General features: G+C 36.5%; 1 protein-coding gene across 1 annotated transcript in view; it reads left to right on the forward strand.

Annotated features, from left to right (window-relative positions):
- SEPTIN14 (septin 14) overlaps positions 1-19,448 on the forward strand; it is a 59,746-nt gene extending 40,298 nt beyond the window's left edge. The window contains exons 7-9 of the mRNA XM_053555180.1: positions 8,666-8,834; positions 9,995-10,127; positions 19,269-19,448. Of these exons, the coding sequence (XP_053411155.1) occupies positions 8,666-8,834; positions 9,995-10,127; positions 19,269-19,448 (482 nt within the window). The remainder of the gene's footprint in view (positions 1-8,665; positions 8,835-9,994; positions 10,128-19,268) is intronic.
- The last annotated feature ends 1,885 nt before the right edge of the window (positions 19,449-21,333 follow it).

The raw sequence follows: 21,333 nt of genomic DNA on the forward strand, positions 1-21,333 counted from the left end.
GTGAATATTTTCTCCAATTCTGTACATTATCTATCTGCTCTGTTTTATTAATTCTTTAGCTGTGAAGAAGCTTTTTGATTTAATCAAGTCCCATTTATTTATTTTCATTGTTGCTGTAATTGCCACTGGGATCTTCTTCATAATTTTTTTGCCTAGACTGGTATTTAGAATAGTTTTTACAACATTTTCTTCTAGCAGTTTTATGGTTCCATATTTTACATTTATGTCTGTTATCCCTCTTGAATTAATTTTGTGAATTAATTTTTCTGGGATGAGTTAGTGAACTTAATTATCACAACTCATACAATGATATCACTGATGGCTATTCCAGAAAAAGAGTTCCAAAACTGCTTTGAAAAGGGGACTAGGTGCTGGCATCAATGCACAGCTTCTCCAGGGGAGCACTTTAAAGGTGATTATAGTGATATTCAGCAATGAGGCACACAACACTTTTTCTAGGATGAGTTCAAGAACTTAAATGTCTCACCTTGTATACACAATATCCCTAATTATTAGAGAAATGTAAATTACAAATCTACAATGAGATACCACTTCATGCCTATTAGAATGGTTATTAACGAAAAGCTAGATAATAAGTGCTGGCAAACATGTGAAGAAAAGGATATCCTTACACACTGTTGGTGGAAATGGAAAATAGTAGAGCCATTTGGAAAATAGTATGAAGGTTCCTCAAAAACTAAAAGTAGAATTACTATAGGATTTAGAAATCCCACTTCTGGGATTCTAATGTATTCAAACTGACAAGTCAGAAAGAGAGCTGCACTCTCATTTTTTATTTCAGTCTTCTTAAATTTATTAAGACTTTTGTGGCCTAACATATAATCTATCCTGGAGAATGTTGTCTGCTTGAGAAAAACACGAATTCTGTCCCTATTGGATAGAATAGCCCATATGTTTCTGTTTGGTCTAATTGGTCTAAAGTGTATTTTAAGTATGATATGTTCTTACTGATTTTCTATTTGGGTGATCTGTCCATTTCTCAAAGTGAAGTATCTAAGTCCTCTACTATTATTGTGTTATAGACTAATTCTCCCTTAAGATCTATTAACATTTGTTTTATATATTTAGGTATATTTAGGTTTTATATTATTTGTAGAATTGCATCATTTATCATTATATGAATACCTTTTTAATATGATGACCTTCTTTATCTTGTTTTACAGTCTTAAATTTATTTTATTTTTTCTGTCATATAATTTTATTCCAGACATTCTTATGACTTAGACGTATACAATAATTATCTTTCTCTTGAACAATTCTGTTCATTTTCTTCCTGTTTAAATGCTCTTCTTTCTTTTTTTTTTTTTTGTAGAGACAGAGTCTCACTTTATGGCCCTTGGTAGAGTGCCATGGCATCACACAGCTCACAGCAACCTCCAACTCCTGGGCTGAAGCGATTCTTGCCTCAGCCTCCCGAGTAGCTGGGACTACAGGCGCCCGCCACAACGCCCAGCTATTTTTTGGTTTGCAGTTCAGCCGGGGGCCGGGTTTGAACCCACCACCCTCGGTATATGGGGCTGTTGCCTTACCGACTGAGCCACAGGCGCCACCCTCTTTCTTTTTTTTTATTGTTAACTCATAGCTGTGTACATTAGTGCAATCAAGGGGTACAATGTGCTGGTTTCATATACAATGTGAAATATTCTCATCAAACTGTTCAACGTAGCCTTCATGGCATTTTCTTAGTTATTGTATGTAGACATTGGTATTCTGCCTTTAGTAAGTTTCGCCTGTACCCATTCTAAGATGCACCATAGGTGTGGCCCCACCCATTGCCTTCCCTCCATCCAAACCTCCCCCCTCCCTTCCCCTTCCTTGGCCCTTTCCTCATAGCCTTGTGCTATAGTTGAGTTATAGCCTTCATGTGAAAGCTATAATTTAGCTTTATAGTAGGGCTGAGTACATTGGATACTTTTTCTTCCATTCCTGAGATACTTTGCTAAGAAGAATATGTTCAAGCTCCATGCATGTAAACATGAAAGAGGTAAAGTCTCCATCTTTCTTTAAGGCTGCGTAATATTCCATGGTATACATGTACCACAATTTGTTGGTTCATTCGTGGGTTGATGGGCACTTGGGCTTCTTCCATGACTTAGCAATTATGAATTGGGTTGCAATAAACATTCTGGTGCAGATGTCTTTGTTACATTGTGATTTTTGGTCTTCTAGTATAAAGTGGTATAAATCTAGTAAAGGAATTATAGGATCGAATGGCAGGTCTATTTTTAGGTCTCTAAGTATTCTCCAAACATCCTTCCAGAAGGAACGTATTAGTGTGCATTCCCACCAGCAGTGTAGAAGTGTGCCCTTTTCTCCACATTCACACCAACATCTCTGGTTTTGGGATTTTGCTATGTGGGCTACTCTTACTAGGGTTAGATGATATCTCAAAGTGGTTTTGATTTGCATTTCTCTGATGATTAAGGATGATGAGCTTTTTTTCATGTGTTTGTAGACTGTACGTCTGTCTTCTTTAGAGAAGTTTCTCTTCAAGTCCCTTGCCCACCCTGAGATGGGATCACGTATTCTTCTCTTGCTAATATGTTTGAGTTCTCTGTGGATTCTGGTTATTACACCTTTATCAGAAGTATAACCTGCAAATATTCTCTCCCATTCTGAGGGCTGTCTGCTTGCTTTACTTACTATGTTCTTGGCTGTGCAGAAGCTTTTTAGTTTGATCAGGTCCCAGTAGTGTATTTTTGTTACTCCTTCAATTGCCTGGGGAGTCCTCCTCATAAAATATTCACCCAGGCCGATTCCTTCAAGAGTTTTCCCAAGAGTTTGGGAAAGAGTATTTCCCAAAAATACTTTCTTCAAGTATTTTTGTAGTTTCATGTCTTAAGTTTAAATCTTTTATCCAGTGAGAGTCTATCTTAGTTAATGGTGAAAGGTGTGGGTCCAGTTTCAATCTTCTACAGGTTGCCAGCCAGATCACCCAGCACAATTTGTTAAATAGGGAATCTTTTCCCCCACTGAATGTTTTTAATTGGCTTGTCAAAGATCAAATAACGGTAAGTAGCTAGATTCATCTCTTGGCTCTGTATTCTGCTCCAGACATCTACTTCTCTGTTTTTGTGCCAATACCATACTGTTTTGATCACTATCTATTTATAGTACAGTCTCAGGTCTGGTAGCGTGATTCCTCCTGCTGTGTTTTTATTGCTGAGTAATCTTTTGGCTATTTGAGGTATTATTTTTTCAAGATCTTTAAAATATGACAATGGAGCTTTAATAGGAATTGCATTAAAATTATATATTGCTTTGGGTAGTATAGACATTTTAACAATGTTGATTCTTCCCAGCCATGAGCATGGTATGTTTTTCCATTTGTTAACATCTTCAGCTATTTCTTTTCTTAAAGTTTCATAGTTCTCTTTGTAGAGATCTTTCATGTCCTTTGTTAGGTATACTCCCAAATATTTCATCTTCTTTAGTACTACTGTGAAAGGAATAGAGTCCTTGACTGTTTTTTTGGCTTGGTAATTGTTGGTATATATAAAGGCTACAGATTTACGAATGTTGATTTTGTAGCTTGAGACATTGCTGTATTCCTTGATCACTTCTAAAAGTTTTGTAGTAGAATCCCTAGTGTTTTCCAGATATACGATCATATCATCTGTGAAGAGTGAAAGTTTGATCTCTTCTGACCCTATGTGGATACCCTTGATCGCCTTTTCTTCCCTAATTGCAATGGCTAAAACTTCCATTACAATGTTAAAGAGCAATGGAGACAATGGGCAACCTTGCCTGGTTCCTGATCTAAGTAGAAATGATTTCAATTTAACTCCATTTAATACCATATTGGCTGTGGGTTTACTGTGGATAGCCTCTATTAGTTTAAGAAATGTCCCTTCTATACCAATTTTCTTAAGTATTCTAATCATGAAGGGATGCTGGATATTATCAAAAGCTTTTCTGCATCAATTGAAAGAATCATGTGGTCCTTATTTTTTAGTTTGTTTATGTGCTGAATTACATTTATAGATTTACGTATATTGAACCAGCCTTGAGACCCTGGGATAAATCCCACTTGGTCATGGTGTATAATTTTTTTGATGTGTTGTTGGATTCTGTTTGTTAGGATCTTATTGAGTATTTTAGCATCCATATTCATTGGTGATATTGGTCTATAATTTTCTTTTCTTGTTGGGTCTTTCCCTGGTTTGGGGATCAAGGTGATTGCTTCATAGAATGTGTTGGGTAATATTCCTTTTTTTCCTATATTTTGGAAGAGGTTTAGTAATATAGGTACTATTTCTTCTTTAAAAGTTTGGTAGAATTCTGACATAAAGCCATCTGGTCCTGGGATTTTCTTTTTAGGGAGATTTTGTATAGTTGATGCTATTTCAGCACTTTGATATAGGCCTGTTCAACATTTCCACTTCATTCTGGCTAAGTCCTGGTAGGTGGTGTACTTCCAGGTATTGGTCGATTTCTTTCAGATTTTCATATTTCTGAGAGTAGAGTTTCTTGTAGTATTCGTTAAGGATTTTTTGAATTTCTGAGGGGTCTGTTGTTATTTCATCATTACCATTTCTGATTGATGAAATTAGAGATTTTACTCTTTTTTTCCTGGTTAGGTTGGCCAAAGGTTTATCTATTTTATTTATCTTTTCTTTTCTTTCTTTTCTTTTTTTTTTTTTTTTTTTTGCAGCTTTGGCCAGGGCCAGGTTTGAACCTGCCACCTCTAGTATATGGGGCTGCGCCCCACTCCCTGAGCCACAAAAAAACAACTTTTGGATTTATTGATCTGTTGTATAATTCTTTTGCTTTCATTTTCATTTAATTCTGCTCTAATTTGGTTATTTCTTTTCTTCTGCTGGGTTTGGGGTTGGAGTGTTCTTCCTTATCCAGTTGCTTGAGATCCCATTAAGTTATTAACTTCCTCTCTTTCCGTTTTCTTGAGGAAGGCTTGCAGTGCTATAAATTTCCCTCTTAGGACTGCCATTGCAGTATCCCAGAGGTTTATTCATGTCTTGATTGTTGTTTTGTTCCAAAAATTTGGCACTTTCCTTCTTAATCTCATCTATAACCCATCTATCCTTCAGCATAAGGTTGTTTAGCTTCCATGTTTTTGTATGGGTATGCAGGGTCCTGTTGTTATTGAGTTCAACTTTTATTCCATGATGGTCTGAGAAGATGCAAGGAATAATTTCTATTTTTTAAAATTTGCTGAGGTTAGATTTGTGGCCTAGGATGTGGTCAATTTTGGAGTATGTTCCGTGGGCTGATGAGAAGAATGTGTATTCAGTTTTGTTGGGATGAAATGTTCTGTAGATGTCTGTTAAGTCCAGGTGTTGAATGGTTAAGTTTAAATCTAAGATTTCTTTGCTTAGCTTCTTTTTGGAGGATCTATCCAGCACTGTTAAAGGGGTGTTAAAATCTCCAACTCCTATGGAGCTGGAAGAAATCAAGTTGGTCATGTCTGTTAGAGTTTCTCTTATAAAATGAGGTGTGTTCTGGTTGGGTGCATAAATATTAATAATTGAAATCTCATCATATTGAGTATTACCTTTAACAAATATGAAGTGTCCATCCTTATCCTTCCTTATTTCAGTTGGTTTAAAGCCTATTGCATCTGCGAATAGGATTGCAATGCCTGCTTTTTTCTGCTTTCCATTTGCCTGGAGTATAGATGACCATCCCTTCACCTTGAGTCTATATCTGTCTTTTAATGTAAGATGCGATTCTTGTATGCAGCTGATATCTGGCTTGAGTTTTTGTATGCTGTCCGCCAACCTGTGCCTCTTTAGAGGACAATTTAAACCATTTACATTAATTGAGAATATTGATAAGTCTTTCGAGAGTCTGGTGGACATTTTTAATCCTTTTGCAACTGTGGAAGTTGGAATTTGATCAAAATTTTCTGGGTGGGTTTACTTTCGTGGTGGAGGATTATGCTGGTCTTTATGGAGGATAGGTCTGAGAATATCCTGGAGAGCTGGTTTAGTTATGGCAAATTTCTTCAACATGTGAATGTCATTGAAGTATTTAATTTCTCCATCATAAATGAAACTCAGTTTAGCTGGGTACAGGATCCTGGGTTGAAAGTTACTTTGTTTTAGAAGATTAAAATTCGATGACCATCCTCTTCTAGCTTGAAAGGTTTCAGCAGAGAGATCTTCAGTTATTCTAATATTCTTGCCCTTATAGGTAATGGTTTTCTTTCATCTGGCTGCTTTCAGAATTTTCTCCTTCATATTAACTTTAGTGAAATTGATTATGATGTGTCTGGGGGATGTCTTATTTGGATTGAGTCATGCTGGAGTTCTGAAACTGTCTGCTATCTGAATTTCAGAATCTCTTGGCATGTCTGGAAAGTTCTCCTTCATAATCTCATAGAGAAGAGACTCTGTGCTTTGTGGAGCCACTTCGTCGCTTTCAGGGATCCCTATAAGACAAATAATAGTTTTCTTCGAATTATCCCAGAACTCTCTGAGAGAGTGATCTGTTTTTGCCCTCCATTTCTCTTCATCTTTGAGAGTTTGGGAGTGTTCAAAAACTTTGTCTCCAATGTCAGAAATCCTTTCTTCTGCTTGCTCCATTCTGTTACTGAGGGATTCTACTGTGTTTCTCCAATCTTTGCGGGCTGCAACTTCTTGTCTCAATGTGTCAAAATCTTTGGTCATTTGGTCTTTGAATTCTTGAATTCTTGAGCTATCTTTTGGGTTACTGCTTGGAATTCTAATTCAATCTTATTTGCTATCCAGGTTCTGAATTTGATTTCTGACATCTCAGCTATTTGTTTGTGCATGGGATCTTATGCTGTGTCTGCCCCATTTATCCTTGGGGGAGTTGATCTACTCTGATTAATCATATTGCCAGAGTTTTTCTGTTGATTTTGCCTGATGATTGTTTTTCACCATTGCCTTCTGGCCATCCTCAGAGTTGGGGAGGTGTCTCTCCAAGATTAGACCCCAGCAGGATCACTCTATTGCTGCTGGATCTTTGTAGGGAGTGACCCTGTGTAGTTCCTCTGGCACCACCCAAGCCAGGGAGTTCTGGTTGTGGAAGCAGCTCCGGAGTGTGACATGCCCAGATCCAGCAACAGGGCAGGAAGTGGTGTGCACGGTTCTGGGAGTGCCTGGTGCCCAGTGACTTTTGCACAGATAGCCCAAGGCTCCAGAAGTCTCTGGCTGGGAGAAGGGCTCTGTGCAGAGGTAGGGAGGGCTCCAGAGGGCACGTGGCTACTAGAGTCCCTGGCAAGATGAGCGGACCTGTGTGGAGTCAGGGAGGGTATAGGAGGGAGGACGCAGGGTTGCGTGGCTCCTGCTGTTCCTGGTCAGGGCATGCGGAGGCCTGGCAGCATGGGTTGCGGTTCGGGGGTCACGACGCAGCTCTTATGGAGGTCTGGGCAGCACCAAGACCAGGAGTTTGAGGTTGCTATGAGCTGTGATGCCACGGCACTCTACCCAGGGCAACAGCCTGAGGCTCCAGTGTGCCAAAACCTGTCTCACTCTGTCCCTGAGCGTTAAGGCTGTAAGGCCGCTCAGTCCCCGTCTTTTAGGCTGCTCAGTCACTAGGTTACTAGCTCCCACCTGATCCTTGCTCTGCAACCCTGAGGGCAGAGCTTGCCAGGGCAGTTCTCTCACAATGGCTCCCTGCGGCCCACAGCCAAACACTATTAGCTCCGTCGGGCTCTGCGGTTCAGTCTGGGGCCCTAGACAATGCCCAAAGTTCTCCACACTCCTGCTCAAACTCTCTCCAAGGCAGTTCAACTGAGTGCCAAGTCAAAAAACACCAAAATAGTTCACAGGTAAGGCCTTTCCAGTTTGCAGTCTCACTGCTGCTTCTACTTACAGCTGCCAGCAGGATTAGGTCAACTGAACACATGCAACCACTTGCCAGTTTTTCACTGTTTTTGTCCTCCTCTTGGGGTCCAGAAGTCCCTTGCTGACTCCCTGTATCCTCAAAGGGATGATTATAGGCAGATCCCACCAGCCAGAGATGCCTGGAGTCTTATCTCCCATACTCACTGTGCCCAGTTGCAGGGAACCTGTTACTTGGCCGCCATCTTGCTCCACCTCCTACATTCTTAAATTTAAAGTCTATCTCATCTGATAGAAATATAGCTATACTTACTCCCTTTTGAGTATCATTTACATTGAATATTTTTTCATCTTTTTACTTTCAGTCACTCTGTATCATTAAAATAGACACATGAATTTATTGATTTTGAATATTTACTAATGTAGCCTTGTAAACGTGACGTATGAATGGAATTTGATAACACAACTTGAAAGACTTTTTGTCAACAGAATTTCCTTTAATAAAATTATTTACATTAGCAATGTTATATTATATATCCTCTTAGCACTCTGAAATAACTGAAGGGTAGTTTGTAATATACACAATTATTAATTAAAACCTATAACATATATGCATATAAAATGTTATTTTACTATTTCTTATTTATTCTGTAGGTAATAAATTTAAAGGACAATTGATGACCTCTAAATAAATTTTGCCTATAATTGATATGTATAGTATAGCCATGCTTCCATGGCTAAAAAATGTATAGGTTTTAATCAAATTGATCACTTATGTGTTATTTTAAATGCACTTTCATTAATGTATTTATTCACAAATATTTACTAATTCCTAGGAATTGAAAATGTTGTGGATTTATTATCTTTCTTGCTAGTGGAAAATGAAAATCACTGTGACTTTGTTAAGCTCCGGGATATGCTTCTTTGTACTAATATGGAAAACCTGAAAGAACAAACCCATATTCAGCACTATGAATGTTATAGGTGTGGTAAACTGCAGAAAATGGGCTTTAAAGATGTGGGCCCAGACAACCAGCCAGTTAGGTAAGTATAGATATTACTACATAACCAAACTGATAATTTAGGAGTCCTTACATAGTACAATAATTTAGGAATGAGAATAATTGTACTTCTTCTGTCCTGACTCTTCTTGTGTTTTAGGTGTTTTTTTTTTTTTTATCATCTTTAGACTTAGATGGAAATAGTAGGAGCAACATCATGCAAGAATTCATTTATAAGCAGAAATACGTGTATCTAGTATTTGTTATGCTGAAATGTGTATCCAAGAAAAAAACAATTATTTTGTTGTAATTTTTTGTATTTATCATATTTGAAAAAAAGAACAAGGAAGGAGATTGAAAAATATTAGGAAAATACTGACAAAGATTGGAAAAGGATATTAAGAATTGTTTGATGAAGCTGAAAAATAGTGCAATGTCCTGGAAGTCAAGTGAAAAAAATTTGGGTATATGTATCTATGGAGAAGAGGAGTAGAACTTGTGCCTCGAAAGTATGAGCATGGAGTGTGTATAATTCAGCTGTATCATGTATCATTCTTTGAAGATAGCAAAAATTTAACTGTTTTAAATGAATGATTTTTTGAAAGATGCCTATCTTTATTATAACTATTTTGAAAATAAGTCTCAAACATTAGCAGTTTCCCCAAACGTTATTGTTAAAAGACATGAAGAAGTATGACATAATGGAAAGCACTGGGAATAAGAAATCAGTGATAGGCGGCACCTGTGGTTCAGTGGGTAGGGCACGGGCCCCATATCCTGAGGGTGGTGGGTTCATACCCAGCCCTGGCCAAACTGCAACAAAAAAATAGCCGGATGTTGTGGCGGGCGCCTGTAGTCCCAGCTACTGAGGAGACAGGGCAAGAGAATCACCTAAGCCCAGGAGTTGGAGGTTGCTGTGAGCTGTGTGACACCACTGCACTCGACCAAAGGCGAGAAAGCGAGACTCTGTCTCTACAAAAAGAATGAAAAAAAAAAAAGAAGAAAAGAAATCAGTGATTAAAAAAGTGTTTAAAGAGTCTAATGGTCTTTACATATACTCTATGTGTACTCTGATATTAAATATTTTGGCTCAGTGCTTGTATTTTATATTAAAGTTTCCATTTTGTGTTGCTATACATAAAAGGATGTTGATAAATATCTTTATATGGGATCTAACATATACTATAAAATATTTCCTTGTAGTTTTCAAGAAATCTATGAAGCCAAAAGACAGGAGTTCCTTGATCAATGTCAGAAGGAAGAAGAAGAGTTGAAACAGAGATTTATGCAGCTAGTAAAAGAGAAAGAAACAACATTTAAGGAAGCTGAAAAAGAGGTAAGGATTGCCAGTTAGATATAATTTATATTCATTTTTTAAATATCCTGTTAATTTGAATGTTTTAATCTGAAGAGTTTAGTTGATGTTTTTGCAGAACACTGTCTATTTTTTTTTTTTTGGAGGGGGCCGGGGCTGGGTTTGAACCCGCCACCTCCTGCATATGGGGCCAGCGCCCTACTCCTCTGAGCCACAGGCACCACCCAATACTCTCTATTTTTAACAACCTTACCATGTAAGATCTTAACACAGCCTTTACAAATTATAGCATGTGATTTTATTTTTTCTAGGGCACTTGAATAATTTTCCTTTTAAATAACCCCTAAAGTCATTTTATAAAATGTATTTAACTTTATTTTATTTACATTTTTAGTTTTCATACATTAAGTCAAATTTATAACAAGCTTCATCTATTTACTTCTTAGAGAGTAATGTACTTTCTAACATTATTACTGCATTATAAAATATTCTTCATTTTTATGAATAAGTGAATGTTGACCAATGCAGTCTTGATTAATTAAAGAAGTTTTAGTTGGTGAATTATATGATTTTTTTGTTTATTTTATTCTATGCTATTTCCAAGAAAATGGAAAAGGAGGGCTATTAATATAGTTTTGATTATTTGCCACAAATAAGTTTTATGATGAAGGCATATATTTAGAACCAAAATTTCTTTTCTCAAATGCAGATGGCTTCAGTGTAAGAACATTTAGTAGGTAAATTGGAATATGTACTTACTTTTACATAGAAATAAGATGGTGATTAGGTGCTACAGACCAAATGTCTCGGTCAGGGACCACTGAATAATAAGTAATAGATATTCCATTCACTTGGATATAAAGGGCAAGTTTGGAAACATACAAGTATATTTCATGGCATCCAAGAACAGGAAGTATAGCTAGAACTCATGAAGACTTACATGCAAAGTAGGAAGTGACCAGAAACGAAAGCAATCATTTAAATTTTCTTCCCTACCTTATTTTCCTCCATTATGATCCTTATCTATGTACATCAGCTTCATTTTTGCTCCCTGCAATCAGTTTTTCTCCCATTTCTCTGTTACATTTTCTTAGACAGCACTGACCACAACCTAAAATTGGTTGTGCAAAGTGATGAGTAGCAGAGGTTCTTAATAGGGTTTAATAATTTCTTCAGAAAATAACAAGTGAATTTCTGGTAGTAAAAAAACAACCAAGATTTTAAGGGCATCCATAGAACAAGATGACAAGAAAACAGCCCCACTTGGTTTGCTTAGAAAAGGAGTAAATTAATCATTTTTAACATGGTAAGTAAATAGCAACTCTAACTGACAAGGAAATAGGAAGCTCACAGAGGTAATCTTTCCAAGCACATCCACCAGATGGATAAATCAGAATTTAAACTGGTCTTTAAAATTTCAAATACTCAAAAATTAAATTTTCACATAGTTCCTAGAAAAAGAAGGACAAGCCAAATCCAAAGTCAGCAGAAGACAATAAATGACAAATATAAGGGCAGAATTAGGTTTAACGGAAATAAAAAACACAAAGAAACAATGAAATAAGAAGTTTATTTTATAACAAAATTGATAGACTATTCGCTTGATTAACCAGAAATAGAAGAGAAAGAATTCATATAAACCCAATCAGAAATGAAAAAGACGACATTACAACTGGTACCACAGAAATGCAAAATATCATCCATTATTTCGAAGAAAACTTCTGTGCACACAAACTAGAAAATCTAGATGTTTGGATTTATTTTTGGAAACAGCACTACATCCCAAGCCTGAATCAGGAAGAAATATAAGTCCTGAACAGACCAATTAGGAGTATGATTTAAACAGTAATTAAAAAAAAATCTCTGAACAACAACAAAAAACCTAGGACCAGATGTATTCACAGCAGAATACTACCACACCTACAAAGAAAAACTTTTCCTTATCCAACTGAAACTATTCCATGACATTGAGGAGGGATTTCTCCCTAACTCATTATGTGAAGCCAGTATCCATCTAATACCAAAGCCAGGAAAGGACACGACAACAACAACACCTACAGACCAAGATCACTCGTGAACATAGATGGAAAAATTCTCAATAGCATACTAGCTAGTGAATAGAAGTGGTGACAGTGGGCATCCTTGTCTTATTCCAGTTCTAAGGGGGAATGCTGAAAGCATTCCCATTTTGTATCATATGAGTTTGTTGTACATGGTTTTTATAATTCTGAAATATGTTTCATCTATTCTTATTTTGCTAAGAGTTTTTAATTACTAAAGGATGATGAATTTAGTCAAATACTTTTTCTGCATTGACTGAAATGACCATATGGTCTTTGTTTTTACTTCTGTTTATGTGGTGAATCACATTTATGGATTTAAATAGTTGAATCATTTTTGCATCTCTGGAAGGAAGACCACTGGTTGTGGTGGATTATTATTATTTTTTTTTTTTTGAGACAGAGTCTCACTATGTCACCCTTGGTAGAGTGCTGTGGCTTCACAGCTCACAACAGCCTCAAATTCTTGGGCTTAAGTGATTCTCTTGCCTCATCCCCCTGAGTAGCTGGGACTACAGGTGCCCGCCATAATGCCTGGCTATTTTTTGGTTGTAGTTGTCATTGTTTGTTTAGCAGGCCCGGGCTGGGCTCAAACCTGCCAACCTTGGTGTATATGGCTGGTATCGTACCCACTGACCTATGGGTGCTGAGCTGGATTATTTTTTTGATGTGCTGCTGAATTCATTTTGATGAAATTTTATTGAGGATTTTTGCATCTATATTCATAAGGGATATTGATCTGTAGTTTTCTTTTTGGTTGTGTCCTATCCTGGCTTTGGTATCAAGGTGATACTGAGCCCTCAGTCTGTGGGATCTTATGTTATCTTTAGGCAAATTACATCATAATCAAGTAGAATAATAGGACAACCTATTGGTGTCCACTGAAGAATTGATTGCTTGTTTATGGGTGGAGAGAAATCCCCACATATTTAATCAAAGAAGTCTTCTGTGTTGATTGTAGTGGGGTGACAGCAGGGGAAATTGTTTTTTCTACACAATACCCAATTTTTATTAGATTTGTGTTAAATGTGTAGATCAATTTGTGGAGATAATGAGTCTTCTAATTCATGTAAATGGTATATCTTTCTATTTATATATGTTTTTCATAATTTCTCTCAGCAATATCATCATTTATAGGTCTTATCACTTGTCATATTTATCTTTAAATAGTTAACTTATTGATGCCATTTTAAATGGTTTTATTTTTCAGTTTAAATTTCTAATTGTTGTTAGTTTGCAGAAATCAAACTTATTTTTGTATATTAATTTTATGTCCTAAAATTCACTTATTTCTAACAATTTTTGTAAATTCCATAAAAGTTTATGCACCTTTTTTGCTTATATTTATTTATTTATTTATTTTTTGCTTTTAAATAAGAATCCAATCACAGATAACATATTATAATTGGTTGTTATGTCTATTTTATATTAAAATAAAACAGTTCTTATTTTAGTGATTTTTAATGTAGATATTGGGGAAAGGAAGCTGGGAGAAGCAGAAAATAGGGATGAAACTTTTTAAAAGCAGTAATTTCTATTTATGGGACCGCAGTGAAAATATACCATGAATTTATATCTCATGAATTATGATTCTTAAGTTTGCCAATGGAAAGAGAAAAAGATGAGGTGATTTGTAGCTATTTTAATATAAAAACAACACCAAATAAGTATTTATTGTGTAAATGTGTGCTTATTATTTAAAATAAGAATTGAACATTCCGATGGACAAAAATAATTAAAGACAGGAACGGCACACCATTCCTCAAAAGATGTTCTATGGGATTTAGTGCTACTTCTTCTTGGAATCAACTGGTTTTTAAAAAATATTTGTTTGAGTTAAAAATGTGTATTTTTAACACCTGATGAAGAATGTAAACAACATAGAAAATCTGAAGTTATCTCATGGTTTTCAGACAGTAAATCTACACATCTTATTTTAATAGTGCAAGGCCATTATTATGACTTTCCTATAAACATTGTTAATATTTAGAACTGAAGTTATCCTGATGATGAGGTGCATTCAGTTAACAATCAGACTTCATAAAACTAGATGTCACAAATTTAAGTACTAAATGTAAAACAAAATCTATCATCCAAATAAGGACACTTACTTGAATGAAGTTATGAGTTATTGCCAGGTGTGTTGGCTCCTACTTGGGAGGCGAAGGCAGGAAGATCACTTGAGATTAAGAGTTTGTTATCAGCCTGCGAAACAGAGACACATTCTCTACAAAAAAAAAAAAATAATAATAATAATGAAAAATATTAGCTAGATGTGGTGGCACGCACGTGTAGTCCCAACTACTTGGGAGGCTGAGAAAAGAGAATCACATGAGCCTAGAAATTTGAGATTACAGTGAGCTATGATAATACCACTGCACTCCCGCCTGGGTGACAGAGTGAGATACTGTCTCAAAAAAAAAAAAAAAGACATTACTTATTAATAATTACACAAGCACAACAAGTATAAACTAAGGCAATCTTGCAGAAACTGGTACAATTTTCATTGTATTTTCATCGCTTTACTGATGATATTTTAGAGACTTATAACAGTAATATACTGAAAGTTACTAAAACAAACTTTTTTTTTGTATCTGGGGAACACTAGCATCTTTTTTTTTTCAAGGAGGTTTTTTTGTTTTTTTTAATTGTTGGGGATTCATTGAGGGGACAAGAAACCAGGTTACACTGATTGCATTTGTTAGGCAAAGTCCCTCTTGCAATCGTGTTAAAACAAATTATTTTTGAAAACATAAAGCATCACAAAATCTTATATCATAATGTTCTGACACTTAAAATATATGTATTTATATTTTAATGAAATAAATATACATCATTACTTTCTCTTATGTGTGAATGCAGATATATGTATGTATGCAATAAGATAGATAGATACGCTCAGAAGAACAAAAATCATTTTACCACAAAGACATTTGCACCAGAATGTTAATGTTTATTGCAGCTCAATTCATAATTGCCAAGTTGTGGAAGCAACCTAAATGCCCATCAACCCATGACTGGATCAACAAACTGTGGTATGTATATACCATGGAATACTATTCAACCATTAAAAAAGTTGGAGACTTTACATTTTTTACATTTACCTGGATGGAGCTGAAATACATTGTTCTTAGTAAAGTATTGCAAGAATGGAAAAATAAATATCCAAGGTACTCCATACTAATATGAAACCAATATATAAACAATTACATGCTCATATGAACAATAAAACAAATATAGTCTAGTACAGGGGTAGAGACAGGCTGGAGGGGGAAGGGGCAGGGGAAAGGACAATTGGCAGAAGGAGGGAGGGGAGGTGGCGGGATCTTATCTAATGTGCACCTTGTGAGAGTGTATATCATGCCCCCTGGGTGAGGGGCTCTTTTACAATTAGAACTTTACTCTGGAAGTGAGAACAATGTAATCTAAGAATTTGTTCCCTCATATTAATATGAAATAAAAAAAGATAGCTATAGATGCAGGTACACACTTAAAGAGCAGGAGTACCTTTGTCATATGGAGATAACTACTAAATAAGTAACTAAGAAATATTATTAAAATTTGTTTTGGTATTTTGTATGTCTTTATTAATATTCACCTAGGTGAGTTAATAGGGCATGGTATGTGCACTGTTCAGAGTTCATACATACCATCTTTCACAATAAGAAAATTCAAATACGAAAAATTTTAAATATCTAAACGTCTTAGTTTTACAATATATGTAAAACTACCCTTTATTATGCATTACATATATGTATATATATTCTTTCTGCTTTCAAGCTTTATTCAATTCAGCTTGCAATCAAAATATAGAACCATTCAAGCAAAAAGAATGGGCTAGAATCCTTGTAATAGAGAGCAAGAGAAATTGGCTTGCATCTCAAAGACTCATGGAGTCTTGGTTCAGGACAACTTAGTCAAATGCTCAGGTACTCCAGGTATGGAAAGAAAACATGAGATGCAGAGATCTCACTAACCTATTAACGTCATGGACTTATACAAAAAGAAAAAAATTCCTTAGCATTACTTTCTATTTCTAAAAGTGAATCTATTAAAAAAAACTCCTCACAATATATACTAAAAATAAAATTTAAGAAAGAATCATTGATCAGGGCGGTGCCTATGGCTCAAAGGAGTAGGGCACCATATACCGGAGGTGGCAGGTTCAAACCCAGCACTGGCCAAACACTGCAAAAAAAAATAAATAAATAAAGAATCATTGAGCAGCAGTACATATCAAAAGCACTGTTGATAGAGCTGGCAGCAGGATACCAAATCAGTCAGTATGTAACTTTAACAACAGTGATAATTAGTTATCAACAGCCCAAAGAATCATTTTTTTTTTTTTTTTGAGACAAAGTCTCAAGCTGTAGCCCTGGGTAGAATGCTGTGGCATCACAGCTCACAGCAACTTCCAACTCCTGGGCTTAAGCGATTCTCTTGCTTTAGTCTGCCAAGTAGCTGGGACTACAGACGCCCACCACAACTCCCAGCTATTTTTTTGTTGTTGTTGTTGCAGTTGTCATTGTTGCTTTAGCTGTCCTGGGCCGGGCTTGAACCCACCAGCCTCCGTATATGTGGCCAGCACCCTACCCACTGAGCTATGAGTGCCGCCAAAACCATTGTTTATTTATCTATTGAGCATTTGACAATGCATTTAAATACCTGCCAGACATAGATTATTGTTATCAAAACCTGTGAAACATGAAGCTACAACCACATTATGTTGCATAATCGAGACTTTCTGATTTCTCATTTTCCTGAAATGTGTAATCTACTTTATGAATCCCATACGACTGTACCATTTGGTAATATTTGTTATGCTTAGGTTACTTTCCACTCTATTAAGCACAGCTATTTCTTAATAGAAGATGCTGCATTTCCATCCTTTCCATGTCTCAAGCAACCTTCTATTCACCCCCAAATTTATTAATATATGTGTACACACAGGCTAAGCGGGCTGAATTTTTAAACACATAGAAACACAATTGCTATGTCTGTGCTTTTAAAGCATGAACAATATTAACCAGCAAGTATGGGTGAAATAATGGATACTCTCTGAAGAGGTATAGTATGAAATAAATCTCTTAGATTTATAAGAGACTTTATTAATCATTTCTTTTATTTATTTATTTATTTTTGAGACAGAGCCTCACTTTGTTGCCCTCAGTAGAGTGCCACGGCATCACAGCTCACAGCAACCTCCAGCTTTGGACTTAGGCGATTCTCTTGCCTCAGCCTCCCAAGTAGCTGGAATTACAGGTGCCTGCCACAACACCCGGCTATTTTTGTTGTTGTTGTTGTTGTTGTATTTTGGCCGGGGCTGGGTTTGAACCTGCCACCCTCGGTATATGGTGCAGGCGCCCTACTCACTGAGCCACAGGCGCCACCCTTATCATTTCTTTTGATGTCTCCTTTAATACTAACACTAATCACTCTGTCATTAAGTGCTTCTCAGGTCAGGGAGCTTTCTGACTCAAACAGCTACCCATTCCATTTCTGATTAGTTAAATTGTGAACAGTTTGTATAGTGGGATAAGGTTTAGTTCTCTCTCATTTCTACTCTTGCCTTCCCACCTTTAAGTAGACATTTCCTCTGTGATTTTATGGCATCAAGTGACAGCTTTAAGAAAAACATAGTTTCTCTAACACATACAAGCAATTCTATGTTGTTAAACAAAGTTATGTTAAAGACTTAGATCTCCCTCTAATGAAATCCAAAGTGACAGTGCCTTCCTTCCTGTGGCTAAATAAGTTGGTTTTTAAGCCCCACAGATTAAATTAGACATCCTGAGAAAATAAAAAGGAAGTGAATGAAATCCTTAAATTTTTTTGGTTTTCACCTTGAGATATCACCTACACCCAGTGAGAAAAGTCCACATCACAAAGTCTCAAAGCTACAGGTGCTAGTATGGATATGGAGAAAAGGGAACACTTTCACACTGTTGGTAGGGCTGCAAACTAATACAGCCTTTTTGGAAGGAAGTATGGAGAACCCTTGAAGAACTCAAATTAGACCTCACATTTGATCCTGCAATCCCATTACTAGGTATCTACTCAGAAGAAAAAGAAAATCATTTTGTCATAAGGACATTCGCTCTAGACTGTTTATCACAGCTCAATTTACAATTGCCAAAATGTGGAAACAACTTAAATGCCCACCAACACAGGAATGGATTAACAAACCATGGTATATGTATACCACCGAGTACTATTCAGCCATTAAAAAGATAGAGACTTTACATCTTTTGCATTAACCTGGATTGAGCTGGAACACATTCTACTTAGTAAAGCATCACAAGAATGGAGAAGCAAGAATCCAGTGTACTCAATTCTAATATGAAGGCAGTAGATGATCTAATACGAGGTCAGGGGTAGAGGGGAGGTGGGAGAAGGATGGGGGGTTATGGTGTATGGCACGCCTCTTGAAGGTGGGACACGGTGATAAAAGGGACTTCACAAATATGATCAGCATAACCTAATTCGTTGTACCCTCAATGAATCCCAAACAATAAAAAAGAAAAAGAAAGTTTTGGTTTTTAGCTGGGCACTGTGGCTCACACCTATAATCTTAGTACTCTGGGAGGCCGAGGAAGGTGGATTGCCCAAGCCCTGGAGTCTGAGACCAACCTTAGCAAAGTGAGATCCTTTCTCTACTAAAATAGAAAAGCTAGATGGGGGCGTGTTGGGCACCTGTGGTGCCAGCTACTCAGGAGGCTGAGATAAGAGGATTGCTTGAGCCCAAAAGTTCAAGGTTGTTGTGAGCTATAATACCAGGCACTCAACCCCAGAGCGACTAAGACTCTGTCTCAAAAAGAAAAAAAAATCTTTCTTTTTTGTTTTTTCCTACACTTGAGCTAATTTTAATTAACAAGAAAATTATCAGACTTTCTTCCATAAAGGTCTCTACTAGATTGAAAGTAAATGTTTCACAATCGATGCTATGTCTTAGTGTGCATATTTTTAGTGAGCATGGATTTATCATATTTCATTAGAAAAGATGTTGTGGAGGATAGATTTGATAACCAGAAAAAAAGAAGCATCTTCTTTCTCATGTTCTGCCACATTACCCTCGAGTCACAGTTGCACATTTATTTCACAGCTCCAGGACAAGTTTGAACACCTTAAAAAGGTCCAACAAGAGGAGATAATGAAGCTTGAGGAAGAGAAAAAACAACTGGAAGAAGAACTAATGGATTTTCAGAGAATGAAGGCTTCTTCTGAAATGCTGCCGACTCCCGTGTTAGTCAATGTGAAGAAAGACAAAGATCGTAAGAAATAGTTCTCTCTTGCCCCTCTGTCTGTTACACAGCCCCATTATTCTCCATCCCATCTTTCTGTAAGATTGCCTTTGTAGCATTTAGCTCGAATTGCTATTGAAATTTTTTAAATTTGTTTGCTCATTTTTCCCCCCCAAGCTCCTTAAAAGAGGTACCTTGTTCATCTTATGAGATGTTGTATTCCCAGCATGTAGAACATAGACTAACCAAAAGATGGCACTTGATAAATATTTGCTAATGTGAACAAATAAAAGAAATATATAACATCATGTACAAAAAGAATTGGTAGGCAGAAAAGTCATTTTACCATAGCCTTGCCTGAGGCTCCTTTAGTGACTTTAAATTTTATATCTAAACACAAGCTAGGGCTTTGTTGCATACTCATAGGCATTAAAAAAATGTTATAAAAATCTAATCACTAGGTTCATTTTCCTTATTAAAGTCTAGTTGTAATATTTATTGATAATTTTTATTACAATAAAAATTGGACTTTGATTAAACTCCTGTGCTTTTATGTCAGACCTTGTAGAATTTATAATAGAATAAAGAACTCAAGAGGTAGAGAGAGCCAGAGAACAATGGGAAGTCATGAGTAGCATTTGGATGATAATATTATGCCTTACAGATTTGGGGATATATTAAAATTATCAAAGTTACAGAAAATCAAGTGGGGATTTTTTTTTGTATTTTTGAAAACTTCCATCTGACTTTATACACTGATTTCCTGCATTAAAAATTATTTTGTTAGTTTACCTTATTTGAGTGTGATTGTTTGTTTATCTGAGACAGAGTGTTACTCCGTGGCCCTGGTAGAGTGCCATGGTGTCATAGCTCATAGGAACCTCAGACCCTTGGGTTCAAGCAATTCTCTTGCCTCAGCCTCCCAAGTAGCACCTGGCTATTTTTAACAGATGAGATCTCGCTCTAGCTCAGGCTGGTCTCAAACTAGTGAGATTTAGGCGATCCACCCGCCTGGGCCTCCCAGGGTTCTGGGATTACAAGCGTGAGCCACTGCGCCCAACCTGGGTGTGGTTGATTTGTACCAAGACTCACTGTATTAAAATGGTAACTTTGAGGTTCTTTATCTCTGTTTACTCTAACTGCATCTGATTAGTACACAGAGCTCTTCTCATGTTTCTAAAAGAGTTCCAATAATTTTTCTGTTGAAATTTTGTCATTGCGTCCATTTCAAATGCAGCATTTTTTCCAGGATATTAGAATATTGAACTTAGGCTCAAAATATTTTCAGAAATGTTATCTCCAGAGAGGCTCCCATAGCTCACTGGTTAGGGCACAGGCCACATACACCAAGGCTGGCAGGTTCAAACCCGGCCTGGGTCAGCTAAACAACAATGACAACTACAACAAAAAAAATAGCCAGGCATTGTGGCAGGCACCTGTAGTCCCAGCTACTTGGGAGGCTGAGGCAAGAGAATCACTTAACCCCAAGAGTTTGAGGTTGCTGTGAGCTGTGATACTATACCACTCTACAGAGGGCAACATAGTGAGACACTTTGTTTTTTTTTTGTCTCCAAAAAAAAAACAAAAACATAAAAACAGAAATGTTATCTCCAATTAAAAAACTTTTACTTCATGAAAAAGTTATGTGAAAAATATGGGGAAAGGGAAGTAAATTCACAATGATTTTTATACATGTATGTTGTTAAATCATCTTGTAGATGTTAGAATTTTGTGGAAGAGAGATTCTATTACATAATCATTTAATGGAAACACTACAAGGACCAGGATCTCTCAAATATCCATTCCCAGACCTAGAACAATATCAGATGCATCGTGGCCATTATTAATTGAACAAATGGACACAATACTAATACATTAGCTATATTATATGCACAAATAATTTAATTTAGATCACTGACATTTAAA

This window comes from Nycticebus coucang, chromosome 12 (assembly GCF_027406575.1).
Source record: "Nycticebus coucang isolate mNycCou1 chromosome 12, mNycCou1.pri, whole genome shotgun sequence".
Classification (NCBI taxonomy): domain Eukaryota; kingdom Metazoa; phylum Chordata; class Mammalia; order Primates; family Lorisidae; genus Nycticebus; species Nycticebus coucang.